The sequence below is a fragment of the Chenopodium album genome, chromosome 5 (genome assembly GCF_948465745.1).
Source record: "Chenopodium album chromosome 5, dcCheAlbu1.1, whole genome shotgun sequence".
Lineage (NCBI taxonomy): Eukaryota > Viridiplantae > Streptophyta > Magnoliopsida > Caryophyllales > Amaranthaceae > Chenopodium > Chenopodium album.
Window position 1 is genome coordinate 7,304,064 of NC_137838.1, and position 14,835 is coordinate 7,318,898.

Below are 14,835 nucleotides of genomic sequence, written 5' to 3' on the forward strand. Positions count from 1 at the left end.
TTATGATTTATGACATCATTTACAGGTAAAATTTACCATGAAAAACACCTGTGTATTTCAGAAAAACAAAAATAAATGGTTGGAGAGATGGACAAATTTTCTTATTCTAGACTATGAAGTACGGAGTATGAACTAACACCACTGGTAACAAACTCTGATCTTGCAACTGCTATATACATTGAAGGACTGTAAATTACAGAGAGATTTAGGTTACAAATTAGAGAAAATCTATTAGTTATCCCATATACATTCATGTGAGGCATACAACAAACCATATGCATTTAGAGCTGACTAGCATACAATGTACATCATTCATCATCATAAGTGATATGAGAACCCACAGTACAGCCGGGAGCCTCAGGGTTTTCAGCGCCACAACAGTCATAGAACTTGGCAGCATATGGCGGATCATCAGGGCCCAATTCATAGTACCTATACAAAAGACAAAACAAGGACTGTTTGATTCCGTTCATAAGAGTTAAGGGCAGAGGCATCAACAACATCAACAATAAGAAGGTAAGGGCAAAGGTTGCACGCTGGTGTTGAGGTGAATAAACTAACCATATAGCATGCACATCAAGACCTAAGAAAACTAATTTCTGCAAAAAGTAATAGCTGTTTATATCACCAGTTATGCTTCCAGTCTACAAGATCTACCAGCTAAACTCAACATTATGGTCAGCCAAAATCAAACAGCCTTCACACCATGATTGTGAAACATGTAGCTTGCATTGACTGGTCTCAAGGGCAATCGGTAATTCAGTATAGCTGATTTAACATTGCATTCTCACCAGGCATTATAAAGCAGTCATTGGTGCAGTACTGCTCAGCCAATTTTATCTACGTGTATAATTCAGTTGAAAAAAGTGAAGCACAGAAAAGGGGACAAAGACGAAGAATTTGGTGAAGGGAATTGTGTGAACTTACATTCTGAATTCAACATTAACCAAGATAACATGATAGATTGTAATTAGGTAATATAACATGATAGATTGTAATTAGGTAATATAACATGATTAATAGACCAAAGCATTGCTAATAGCTTAGGTTTGATACATCATGCTAGCTTGCTTTTGCATCGTTTATTCAGTTTTGGTGAAATAACTGGTACCACCAAAACCTAAAATCAAACATAACCAATGCTTCAAGATTTACAATTATATTAAATTTGGTGTAGGTTTGTAATTCATATGAATACAATGAAATTTTTTATTAAGGGAAAAAAAAAAGAAAAAAAAGAAAGAAAGAAAAAGATGTGCTTCTGATTGCAGTGCTGAAAGGTTTGCTTCTAGGAAGGCAAACAGTTGATAATACATGTAGCAATATATCTACAAGCACAATAAATCACAAAGCAGGGCAAGTGTTCCAGTGAAGTTTTATTTAGATATTGAGATACAAGGGCTCCAAGATTGATATCCCAAAACAGCCACAAGAGACAAGACTATCGTGCAACAGATCAACTAAATCTGAATACTCTATTGACTTAATTCTTTAATACAAATAGATTCTTCCTTCTCAGAACTAATTTGATAAAGATAAGAGTTCATAGATTTACACACAACCCCAGTCTGACTCATAACTTAACAAGGGACCCAAATCTAGAAGAACAATACAAGAATAACCAACTTCTTTATACTTAAAGAGAGACTCGTAAAAAGAAGAGAACTCCCACTCAATAGCATCATATTCCCTACTAATAACTCCAATCTCAATTTATCTCTTATCTTTGAAGGGTCTCATCTTAGGAATAAAGTAAATTTGAAAGCAAAAACCTTTATAATGTCACGACTTACAAGAATACTTCCGACCAAAATTTGAAACAGCATGTTTATCGAAAGAAAGTGAGAGCACAGAAAAGAGGACAAAGATGAGGTAAAAATGTGAAGACACCTATGTGAGCTTTTCTTCAACAACTTAAAATCAACGAATACAACATGGTAGATATTTGTAAATAGTGGATATGGCATGATACATAGACCCAAGCATTGCTCATGACTTAGGTTTAATACCACATGCTAGCTTGCTTTTGCATTGTTTATCTATTTTGGTGATATAATTGTACCACCAAAACCTATCAAATCAAGCTTAACCAATGCTTCGTGATATACAAATACACTAAGGGTCTGTTCTAATAGACTGAAATCAGCTGAACTGAATTGAAATGAATATTTTATAAGAGAAGGAAATTAGGAACTGACTGAGCTGAAAATAAACGTATGAGAAGAGGCCCTAAATATGTTGTGGATTGTGGGCACCATATACATTCAACAATCAATGAAGCAATATTTTTCCCTTTCGAATCCATTTACGATCCCGAGTTTCTAGACATGAACGGTGCTAAAGGTTGTGGGCACCATATCAAATCAAGCTCAACCAATGCTTCATAAATCATGATATACAAATATGTTAAATATGTTGTAGGCACCAAATTCAATATATTTCCCAACTTAATGAACAAGTACTAGAGCTTGACTTCCCTTTTATCGATCTTCCTTATTTCAGTGCTTTACAATTATATGACATTATTCACCTATAAACTTCTTAGACCCATCACCAATTTCATCGCAAATAAGATGGTTCTAGTCAAACTACAATGAAGACAACATTAGCTAATCCTACAAATTAAAAACCCCTTCTTCATTGTCACAAAACCCTATCACAAACACCCAATTTATATCATTTCCACTAAAAATAAACGCAGAAAATCAATTCACATGCAATAAAATTATACCCATTTCATAATTACATGCTCATAGATTGAAAAAGAGAAGGTTGGCGAATACCTTTTCTGATCATCGTGACGACGACAAACGAAGAAAGAAGGATGAAATTGGCAGGAAGAAGGGGTATTTGAACAAGGGTTGAAGCTTGATTTGCATCTCTTGCAAACCTTTTCTCTCTCTTGTTCTTCCTTGTTTCCTTTAGTCTCCTTCATTTTGCTTTCCACTTGACCTAATTTCTTCTGTGTGTTCGTCTCTCTCCTTTTTGATGTTGGCAGTTTCCAGAACTGGAAAATGGAAAACCCCTGAGGGTTGATGGACTGATTTCAACGCAGGGGTGGGTGAGTTATATAACCCGGGCATTTAGTTTCGGACCCGAAATCGATTTTGTCGGGTCTGATTTTAGGTTTAGAAAATCAACACGTATTATGTGCACATGTGGCCATTGATTGATTAACCTTTATAGAACTGACCTAGTAATCTCTCTAATATTGAATGAGAAGATGCCCTATGCCCCTATATAATATGTCACATAAAAATCCGAGTCAAATACTTGAACATATAGTCATGTCAAACCCAAGTAACCAAGTCCATAAAATCGTATAGAGGACAAATTAAATACAATACTTTCAAAAAGTCCTTGTAAAAAAAACCACTTGTTATAGGTAGTTTTTACCGATAAAAGTAGTAACCCTTATAAAACTATATGAGTTATCTTTATGAAACTCACTGAATAATCCTTATAGCGTATGGAGTAGGTGAAGTAATCCCTATAATACTGATCTAGTAACATTATGACTAGCAGTAGTCATATGGTCTGGCCAGCAACATATATGAATTTGTGTTAGAAAATAGGACAGAATTGCTACTTGATTTCAATGCTTAATCCATAAGTCATATATGCTCAATAAGGGTGAAAAAATCATTCTATTTTTTTAAAAAATTCTTTGGCAATGTTGAGTAAGAACCAATAAAGCTTATTAATTAGGGAATACTAATCGGAGGCCGCACCACTCGAGCACCCACACAAGGAACCCCCCCCCCCCCAGCCTGACATCGAGCCGTAGTATAATGGGATAGGGGGAATAAGTCATAACAGACAATTCAAAAATGCTATTGGAGGAACCACATCTATACTTAGTATTTACAAACACAAACCATAATTTTTCATATGACACATGTCATCACAAGTTACTCACTACCACATACGACACATATCACCCCTTTTGATCTTTTTGTTTAAGTCTTTATACATTTTATAATTTGCAAAATCAATTAAGAAAATGAAGTGTTTCATTTCCATCAGAATAAAATAAAGTTGAACCAATTAATATACATCACATAAACATATGAATTGATTTATATAAAAATTGTCTTTTCAACTAATAAACTTAAAATATAACTTAAACCAATATGTTATTTCATATCCTACAAATCTTCATGTATATGTACGTATCTAAATTCCTTTATCTTTTTCCACAGTTCTACCCTCATTCTTTTTTTCCTTTTAAGTTTTAGCAATGAAACAATTACTTCGTATTTCATATCAAAAGTTTCAACTATTGAAAAACATACCTACATATGAAATAACCTAGATAAGAACCCGTGCATCGAACGGGCCAAAAGGCTAGTTTGAATTTAAGTACATATATGTGGTTCTAATATGTATTTCCTACTTCCTACTACCTCCGTTTCTATTTAGTTGACACGTTTTGACTTTAATACTATTCATACACCTCCCTTTAACCCTGTTTTGTGCTTTATACGTAATGAAAAATATAGTCATGTGGGATCTTGTTAGATTCGTCACATTATATACTTTCAAAATATCAACTTTTCATAATTTTTGTTTATCGAAAATTAAAGATATTAATGATTGAATAAGTGCATTGGCAAACATGACTAAAAAAACGTGTCAACTAAAAAGAAACGGAGGAAGTATGTCCTAGTTTAATTTGTCTATTTTCCTTTTTCGTTTGTCTAAATTCAATTTTGCCCTTGAAATGGACCATTTTTTTTCAATACTTACAAATTTTCACTAATCAATGTTAAGGTCTCACACTTACTCCTATTTAATTAAAAATAACATTTCATTATCTGTCATTACATTCACCTTTTAAAATAACAATTGATAACCACACACTTAAACCCCACCAAAAACTGTGTAATGAACCAGTGATGAAAAAATGACGAGGCATAGTAAATTGAGACATGGGGAGTAATATAACGTGCATCACTTATACATATTAACAACTTGCACCGATTTCATTAACACAAGTCTACCACGTACATTTATGACAACAAATAATGATCATATATGGTTCCAAACGACATTATATGACCCCGAAATGTATTCCCTAAAATTTCAAGACTTTTCGACACTAGGCTCCGAAACTTTGAAAATTTCTCAAAAAACGTGGATATTGGACTTCAATTTTGGAATTTTTTAACTTTTTTTCGCCAAAAAAAATAATTGCCGAAATGTTTACCATGGTCACTAATACGCTCCGGGAGTCCAATTGGGTGGATGGAACCATCCAATTTGCCTTTAAACGCCCAATTTACCAATTTACAACTTGCACCGATTTCATTAACTCAAGCCTACCACGAACATTTATGACACCAAATAATGATCATAAATGGTTCTAAACGACATTATATGACCTTGAGATATATTCCATAAAATCTCAAGTCTTTTCAACACAAGGTTCCGAAACCTTCAAAATTTCTCAAAAAACATGGATATTAGTCTTCAATTTTGGAATTTTTTGACTTTTTTCGCTAGTAATTAAAAATTGCCGAAATGTTTACCATGGTCCCTAATATCCTCCGGGAGTCCAATTGGATGGGTGGAACCATCCAATTTGCCTTTAAACAACCAATTTACCGGTTTACAACTTGCACCGATTTCATTAAGTCAAGCCTACCACGAACATTTATGACAACATATAATGATCATATATGGTTCAAAACAGCATTATATGACCCCGAGATGTATCCCCTAAAATCTCAAGGATTATCGACACCGGGACTCGAAACCTCAAAAAATTTCTCAAAAAGCGTGGATATTAGCCTTAAATTTTGGAATTTTTTGACTTATTTTCACCAATAATAAAAAAATTGACGAAATGTTTACCATGGTCCTTAATACCCTCCGAGAGTCCAATTAGGTAGGTGGAACCATCCAATTTGCCTTTAAATGGTGAATTTACCGGTTTACAACTTGCACCGATTTCATTAACTCAAGCCTACCACGAACATTTATGACAACATATAATGATCATTTATGGTTTAAAACAGTACCATATGACCCCGAGATGTATCCCCTAAAATCTCAAAACTTTTCGACACCGGGCCCCAAAACTAAAAAAATTTCTCTAAAAACATGGACATTAGCCTTCAATTTTGGATTTTTTTGACTTTTTTTCGCCCGAAAATAAAAATTGCCGAAATGTTTACCATGGTCCCTAATACCCTCCAGCAGTCCAATTAGGTGGGTGGAACCATCCAATTTGCCTTTAAACGACCAAATTACTGGTTTACAACTTGCACCGATTTCACTAATTTCAGCCTACCACGAACATTTATGACAACAAATAGTGATCATATATGGTTCCAAATGACATTATATGACCCCGAGATGTATCCCATAGAATTTCAAAACTTTTCAACACCAGGCCCTGAAACCTCCAAAATTTCTCAAAAGGCGTGGATATTAGCCTTCAATTTTGGAATTTTTTGACTTTTTTTTGCTCGGAAATAAAAATTGCCGAAATATTTACCATGGCCCCTAATACCCTCCGGGAGTCCAATTGGGTGATTGAAACCATTCAATTTTCTTTTAAACGGCCAATTTACCGATTTACAACTTGCACCGATTTACCGGTTTATAACGGCCAATTTAGTTAACTTGCACCGAACCCAACTTGAACCGATATTGACCCAAACCCGTTTTAACCCGTCAAAACTTGAATTTAACCCGATTTGCTACTAACCTGACCTGAATTCAGCCCGACCCATTCCTAACCCGACTCGAATTTAACCCAATCTGTTACAAATTCGACCCAAAATCAACCCGACTTGTTATTGACCTGATCCAAATTCAATCCGACTTGTTTTTGACCCGACCCGAATTTTGCCGTACTTATTACTTACCCAACCCAAAAATTCAACCCGATCTGTTACTAACTGTAATACCCCGTATTTTTATATATTTTTATAAAGTATTTAAGTATTAATAAAATGTATTGTCAAGGGCTTAATTAAATATTTTAAAGGGTTAAAGTATTTTAAATATAAAGTTTTATAAAAGTAAAATAAGTTTTGGGCCAAACGTTTATTAATTATTGGGCAATGTAAATTATTCCTACATACTCTTATTGGAATAACTCATTCCAAAACCCATAACTTAAGCCCTATCCCATAACTCAAGCCCACATTTTTATAAGCCCAAACTTAACCCTACACTTTTTACTCTATAAATACCCTATGAATCCCCAAAAATTTCCCACACAAAAAGGAGACTTGGTTCGAGAATTGTTGTAGAGTACTCGATTATTTTAAGAGCTTATTTGAGTGGGGACAAGTAGAGAGGAGGTTTTCAGGTGACGAAGCATATTCATGAATTGGCATGAGTGAAGAGCGAATCATGCTAGTTTCTATAAGTATATGATGTGTTTAATGCTTTAATTATTTATGATATTATTATCATGCATGACTAACGTAAAGGTTTTAAAGTCAGTTTGGTTTTAATAAGGGCCTACAATGGTTCCAAGTTGTAGGATGATATTATTTTACTTCGTTTGACTTTGGTTTTGACTTTACTTTCGTTGGTTGACTTTTCAAGTTGCCTTGTTTTGAATGGTTTTGAAATTAGTCTTCCGCTGTGTGTCTTTGATGGTTGCCTTAGTCGTTTTCACGGTGGCGGTAATATCTTAGATATTCCTATTTAAATTTTTAAACAGGGCAAAACAGGTATTTTAAAAGAAAGGAATTTCTAGGGTGTTACACTAACCCGACTCGAAATTAACACGACTTGTTATTAATCCGACCTAAATTCAACCCAAATTGTTCCTGACCCGATTTCAAATCACATTAAATGCAATTTAGACCACCTTATTATTGTTGATCAAAGCATGCATTTTGTCTTGGGAGACCAAGTTGGTCCAGGCCAGCAAAAGAAAGGAGCATCATCCTCAAATTTAAGAGTTAAATATAGTATATATTTGTTGTATGGTCAAAGGAGATAATTATCTTCCTAAATTATAGACTATAGATCCCTAGTATATTGCCATATATATTATAGTCAAAGGAAATAATTAACTTGATAAAAATGATAATGATCTATTTATAGTTAGTTGAACCCGAATATGACCTGACTTGGAAATGATTTGACCTGATTGTAACCTGCAAATTATTGACTTGAACATAACCGACTTGAATCCGAGAATGACCCGACTTGGAAATGACTCAACCTGATTATAACCCGCAAATTATTAACTTGAACCGAACCCGACTTGAACTCGAGAATGACCCGACTTGAAAATGACCCGACCTGATTATAATCCGCAAATTATTAACTTGAACCGAACCCGGCTCAAACCCGAGAATGACCCGACCTGATTCTAACTCGCAAATTATTGACTTGAACCAAACCCGACTCAAACCTTAGTGTTACCCTAACCCATGAAAACTCGAATTAAACCCGACCTATTGTTCACCTGACTCAAATGTAACCCAACCCGTTATTAACCCGATTTAAACCCGACCCAAACCCGATAAGAAGTATGACCCGATTCAAGCATGACCCAACCCAAACCTGACCCGCATAGGTTATGGAATTAATCTGAATTGACCCGACCCACTCTTACCCGAACCAAACCCAACCCGTTTACTTGAATTGACAGATCTAGTTGAACCCTGACCATATCTCGACCCTTATGTATTTTTTTGGCCTAGTGTTTACATGCAGACACTTAGAGAGTGAGTGGTTGAGGGTAAGGGATCCCCACCCTCAAAGTGGCTCTATTGGAGATTGAACCCCAATTTTAAAGTTGAAACGTTTAATCTTTCTCACCACACCAAGCTTGGTTACCGAGATGCATGTATACTTTATGCATAATGACAATAATGCATCCAAAGACAGCAAAACAAAATCTTGGATGAATACTTGAACAACTTATGAAGCATGCTGTTAAGCTATATAACCCACTTTCATGGGTCATGGGTCCGACGTCAGCAGGCAAGAAAAAGGCCCATTTCCTTTTCCTGGGTTCAATGAAGCCAACTACAAAGGGTAAATCAGTAATTCCAACAAAGAATTGCGGAGTCCTTCATAATTGGATTACTTGGGTAGGTAGATTTGGATAGTCCGTATAAATATAACAACGTTTCATACTTTCATCCACAAATCCAAAAAAAAAAAGAAGGGAAAATTTGAAAGGATAAGCAACCTTCCAGATTACACCATTACTAAGGGAGTTGAGCGAGGAAATCCCTCTCTCTCCTCCGCCCTTTAACTTTAGTAAGTTACGACGATTCGATAATTTCGAGCCTATTAGATTCCGACTAATCTCAACTCGACCTGAGTTACTTCAACCTTACAAAGTGTAGCACCACATTCTAGATAGATTAAATAATAATTTCAATTTTGATTTCATTTCATTTCATTATTGACAATGTCAATCTCTCTCCAATTCTTAACCACTACTTCCCCAACAACCGCCGCCGCCGCCGTTGTCGCCGCCTCTTCTTCTCTAATTCCGCAGTCAGGAGCACTCTTCCGATTTCTCCGGAATCATCATAGACAGATAGTTTGTTATTCTAATGGAGTTGGACCCTTGTTAAATGGAGGAAGTAAACTAAATTTGATTAGACCCAAACCCGTTTTATTCACTTCTTCGGGTCATTATTCGGGTCGATTATCAAAGGGTTTTGAAGATTCTCGACGTACTATCGCCGCCGCTTCTGACGGTTCTGATTCTATCGAAGATGATGAACCCTTTAAAGATGCTGCTGAAATTGTGAGTGATGCTGAAGAAGAGGAGTTTGGGTTTAATCTTCCTGATGTTGACCGTTGGGATGTTTTGGGTCTTGGCCAAGCTATGGTATTATCCTCTATCCTCATTTTTACTAAATTTTATTACTAATCAAGTGTTTTTATTTAATCATTTTTTGGTTCGGAATTAGTTGTCACGTTGATAATGTTATTTGAACTAGTAATGTAACAACTAAATTAAGACGGATGAAGTATTTAAGTGATTGTTGTTGTCTATCATGCTAATGGGTTTTGGCACATTGTATGATTTAGTAGTTGTTTATAGCAATATTAACTCCTTTACTGGCCGGCACCGTCAGTAATGCTAAGTTGGTAAATTCATATGCCAGCATTTGAATGACATGATCATGTAAAGGAGGTTCTGCTAAAGTTAAATTTGGCTACTGACTTGCTGTAAAAAAAAAAATGGAGTCTTGATTGTGTAGTGTTGTTCTGATGCAAAAGATGTTGTATTGTCTTAGGCAAAAAGAGAATTTGAAGTTGTTTCTAGCTTTGAACTTCCTTATTATGCCATTATTTTTTCATTGGTACATTTTAATTTCACTCACACTCTTATGTGTTTCATATATTTAGGTTGACTTTTCGGGAGTTGTCGATGAGGAATTTCTTGAGAGGTTGGATTTAGAAAAAGGGACAAGAAGGCTTGTGCACCATGAGGAAAGAGGTAAAGTTTTGCGCGCAATGGATGGTTGTAGCTACAAGGCTGCTGCTGGTGGATCATTGTCCAATAGTTTGGTTGCTCTTTCGAGGCTTGGGAGTCTTCCTGTCGGAGGGCCTGTTCTGAATGTTGCCATGGCGGGTAGTGTTGGTAGTGATCCATTGGGTGGATTCTACAGGTGAGGATTTTTCTTTTTCGTATTTCCCTTGAATTGCTTTGAAAAAGTATACAGAAAGTATGAGATGCTAAGTAAGTCCTTTGTGGATGAGGTATTAGCACTTTGTTAGATTTTGGATGCTTATTTATCTGGATGATCCTCTAATTTTGCTTCTGTTGAAAATTTTATAGTGAAAATACATTAACATTATCCAACTATTTATATCAAAAGCAGGTCAGAATATACAAACTGAGCGTTCATCTATTGCAAGTTTAAGTCATTTGTAGGTTTTTGTCTAGTTATTACTTGTTGCTGTGGACTTAGTCTAGTACTCTATACAAATTTGCTTCATGTTGCAGTCTATGTATTTTAGTAAAATTTCTATTTCTAAGATGAATAGTTTGTGGGTGTATACAATACGGAAGACTGCTCTTGCTGAAGCTTAGGACTTTGCTTAGTACGACTTTATACTATCTATTTTCTTAGTTTTATACATTTTTATTCTGCTATTCTCTACTAGTTATATTGACGTTTCCTGCCATTTTTGTAGGGCCAAATTGCGTAGAGCAGGTGTTGATTTTCTGTCTACACCACTCAAGGATGGGACAACTGGGACAGTTATAGTTCTCACGACTCCTGATGCCCAGCGCACTATGCTTGCATATCAGGTATTCAATCCTTTCTCTATATCTTACGGTAATCGGTCAATGTTTGTCAAAAATCCTAAATCAAGGTAGCTCCGAGGGTTTCTAGGAAAGCCACTACTTTCATGATTATGAGGCAGGTCTTTGTCTTGGGTTTACCTGTGTTAGATTTACAGAGTTGCAATTGTTTTGAATTTTATTTTATCATCTGCTTTAGAGGGTAGTATACTGAATTTACTGATTTTTTAAAGCTGCTTTAATGTGTAATCCTTGCCTTCTAGCTTGTGCCTTATGCAGTTTGTCACACATTGGATGTTTCTTTAGTTACCATTTGCTGTGTATGAAACCCCCTCAAAGTCACTTTTGAAAAGTAACTAATAAAAGTGCTATTATAATTTATCCATATATTAGTAGAAAAGGTCCCGAGAAAATAATGTTGTTGATAGACTAATAACTACAACGACATTTTGTTTTTTGGGGTACAATATTGCTACTTTAAAATTTAATCAAAGTCGAAGTAATAGCTTGTATAAGAGATTTTACGTCTAGTAGCAATTTCTCCTTTCAAACCCTGTCATCACCTAAATCATTATTAGGCTTTGCCATAGAGTAAAAACAGCAACAGTGACAAAGAAAATGATAGTGCTGTTGCATTCTCGCAGGATGTAGAAATTCTTTGATTATGTACTATTTTCTGAAGAAAGCTGAGTTACAGTTTGACCCTAAAAAGAACTAGGAATACACCAAATATCAAGTATTTTTACCCTTAAAAGGATTAGGAACACACCAAATATCAAGTATTTTGACCCTAAAAAGGATTAGGATTTAGGAATACAGTCAATGAAGATATATTTTTTAGTTGTATCTCTGACAGCTCAACTGATAGGGTATGATTGCAGGAGATCATTTAGGATTTGATTGATATCTTTGTGATTTCTTGCTTATATCTTAATAAATTATTGATACCTTTCTGTGATCTTCTGTCATTAGTTTTATATTTAGAAAAGAGTATTTTGAAACAATGCACTAACATACTGACGTGCGCACATGCTTGTCTGAGTAATTTTGCCTCTCCTAAGTGTTCCTCGATCTCCAATATTTTATTGATTAATTGTCTCATACTCTGTTTTTTGCACTTTCTTAAGATTTGTTTGAAGCACATCTAATCTATTCAAATTTCCAATTTGAAAGACTTATATACCTCTATCAATCTGACTGCAGGGAACATCCTCCAAAATTAACTATGATTCTGGACTGTCCGACATAGTTTCCAAGACAAGCATTCTTGTTGTTGAAGGCTATTTATTTGAACTCCCAGATACTATTAAATCAATAACAAAAGCATGCAAAGATGCACACAGCAATGGAGCCCTTGTTGCAGTTACAGCATCAGATGTGTCCTGCATTGAGCGGCACTATGATGATTACTGGTTAGACATTTGCTATCCTTCATTTACTAATTGCATGGTTTTTTTAGTACAGAGTAAGGTATTAATGTGAAGGAATCATGATGAGTTTTGTGTATTTAGGCATTTGCTATGATTCATCCCCTTATTCCTTGTGGTATTGGGTGGTTAATTGGTGATGAAAATTGATTAAAATCACATGGTTGCTAGTGTGTACGCAATATCTTGATATCAAATACTCCGTAGAATATTCCATGTTTAGTTACATTCAAACATGATTAAGATTTCCTTCGTTATCTCATCATTCTCAACCTTTCAAAGTCATATGTAGTGTACCATATAACCAAGCTTAATGAATTTGCTTACAATTGCCTGATATATTAGTGATTAAGTTAAGTCATAATTTTGCATGGGAAGAAAAGGGTAGCCTTCCATGCTGCTGACTACATTTTGCTGTATTTTGGGTACATAAGGTTTGAAGTCTAGAGAAAACTGGATCTATCAGTGTAGTAAGCAGTATACTGTGTACGAAGTATGTGCTTGCTTTATTAAGTGACTTTTTCTGAAGTAATTTTGCTCCAACATTTACGTTAAGCAGGTCATAAGGCTATTATATAACGTTGTATTTCAACCTAAATCATACCCTTTGAATTTCCCTTTTTTTTTTTAATTAAATAATTTCCATGACTGATATATGGCACCTCTTCATATGTCCAGGGAAATAATAGGGAACTATGCTGATGTAATTTTTGCAAATAGTGATGAAGCTAGAGCTCTGTGTAATTTTTCATTGAAGGAAAGCACAGCTTCTGCAACAAGGTATCTAAGCCATTTTGTCCCACTTGTGTCTGTGACTGATGGGCCCCAAGGATCCTATATTGGGATCCGAGGAGAATCTGTATACATTCCTCCATCACCTTGTGTACCAGTAGACACATGTGGAGCAGGAGATGCCTATGCTTCGGGGATTTTGTACGGTATATTACGAGGAGTATCAGATGTAAAAGACATGGGTACATTAGCAGCTAGGATTGCAGCTGTAGTTGTTGGCCAACAGGGGACTCGGCTTAGAGTTCAAGACGCTGTTGAATTGGCAGAGTCATTTGCTTTCCATCTTGAGGATTCCTCTATTTGACTGGAATATATCTGTTCCTCTGTGCCTTCTTGTATGTTGAATACACCATCATTCCATATTAGTTCACTTGTTCATAGTAATGTTTATTCTTCATTGTACATCATATTCGAAAATAGGAAATCACTTTACTTTCTTCCCTTTTCCTCCATTGATGTCCTCTACTCCTCTTGGCTAAATATGTTGATGCCCTTAGGATTTAGCACTGCCTTAGGTAACGAAATCAGTTGTATCATCTGGACATAATGTATGATTAAATGAAGGTAACGTGAATGGTACGAGTAGACGAACTATTGGGTTCTTGCTTGGTGCCCTCTTGTACATCTGTTCCTTGGCTCTGTCTTTATCTCTATTTCTTTAAATTTGTTTATTCTACTTGATTGTCTGATAATTGTAATAAGCAAAGCTCCAAAATACATAAATAAAATTTCGGTAAAACTTACCTGTAATTGTAGGAAAATGAGCAAGAGCAATAATAATAACACATTTATTCAAGAGAAAATAAATCAGGGAAGGTGGGTAAGTAAGATTAGTAACACAATTTTGTATGTAAATCTTTTGAAAGTGAGCTGGGGGGGGGGGGGGTTTGGGTACAAATCTTGTATCGTTGTGTACAATGTCATAAGGCAAAAGCTAATCAGCGTCCCCGGGGCGTTAGATAAGAGAATTAAAGTGCAAATATTAGAGTAAAATTAACATTAATTACACCGAACGACGCGTGATTTTGTCATAAATTCCTAACTTCATACCATTTCAACCAATATAATTTATCCTTATCTAACGCCTCGGGACGCTCGTTAGCAACATCGATGTCATAACTATGCATAATACAAATTTTTTGGGGGGGGGGGTAATTAGTGTGACATGATTCATCATGAGATTTTACACATCTTCATCTTTGACATTGAATTCTTATACTACGTATGTATTACACAATGACAAAGTAAAGGATACAAGGCCCGTGTCTGGATGATTAAAGCTACTTAGTATATCATTGCACGCCTTTATTCTTAATATTGAAATCTTAAATCGGTGCATAAAACAAAAGAAAACTTTTCATA

At 35.4% G+C, this 14,835-nt stretch overlaps 1 protein-coding gene across 1 annotated transcript; it reads left to right on the plus strand.

Moving 5' to 3' along the window:
• Positions 1-9,117: 9,117 nt before the first annotated feature.
• LOC145631735 (uncharacterized) lies at positions 9,118-14,095 on the plus strand. Its single transcript, XM_081683896.1, has 5 exons — positions 9,118-9,826; positions 10,351-10,613; positions 11,143-11,260; positions 12,458-12,666; positions 13,360-14,095. The coding sequence occupies exons 1-5, from the start codon at positions 9,398-9,400 to the stop codon at positions 13,775-13,777; spliced, it is 1,437 nt and encodes a 478-aa protein (XP_081540022.1). The 5' UTR covers positions 9,118-9,397; the 3' UTR covers positions 13,778-14,095.
• Positions 14,096-14,835: the final 740 nt, after the last annotated feature.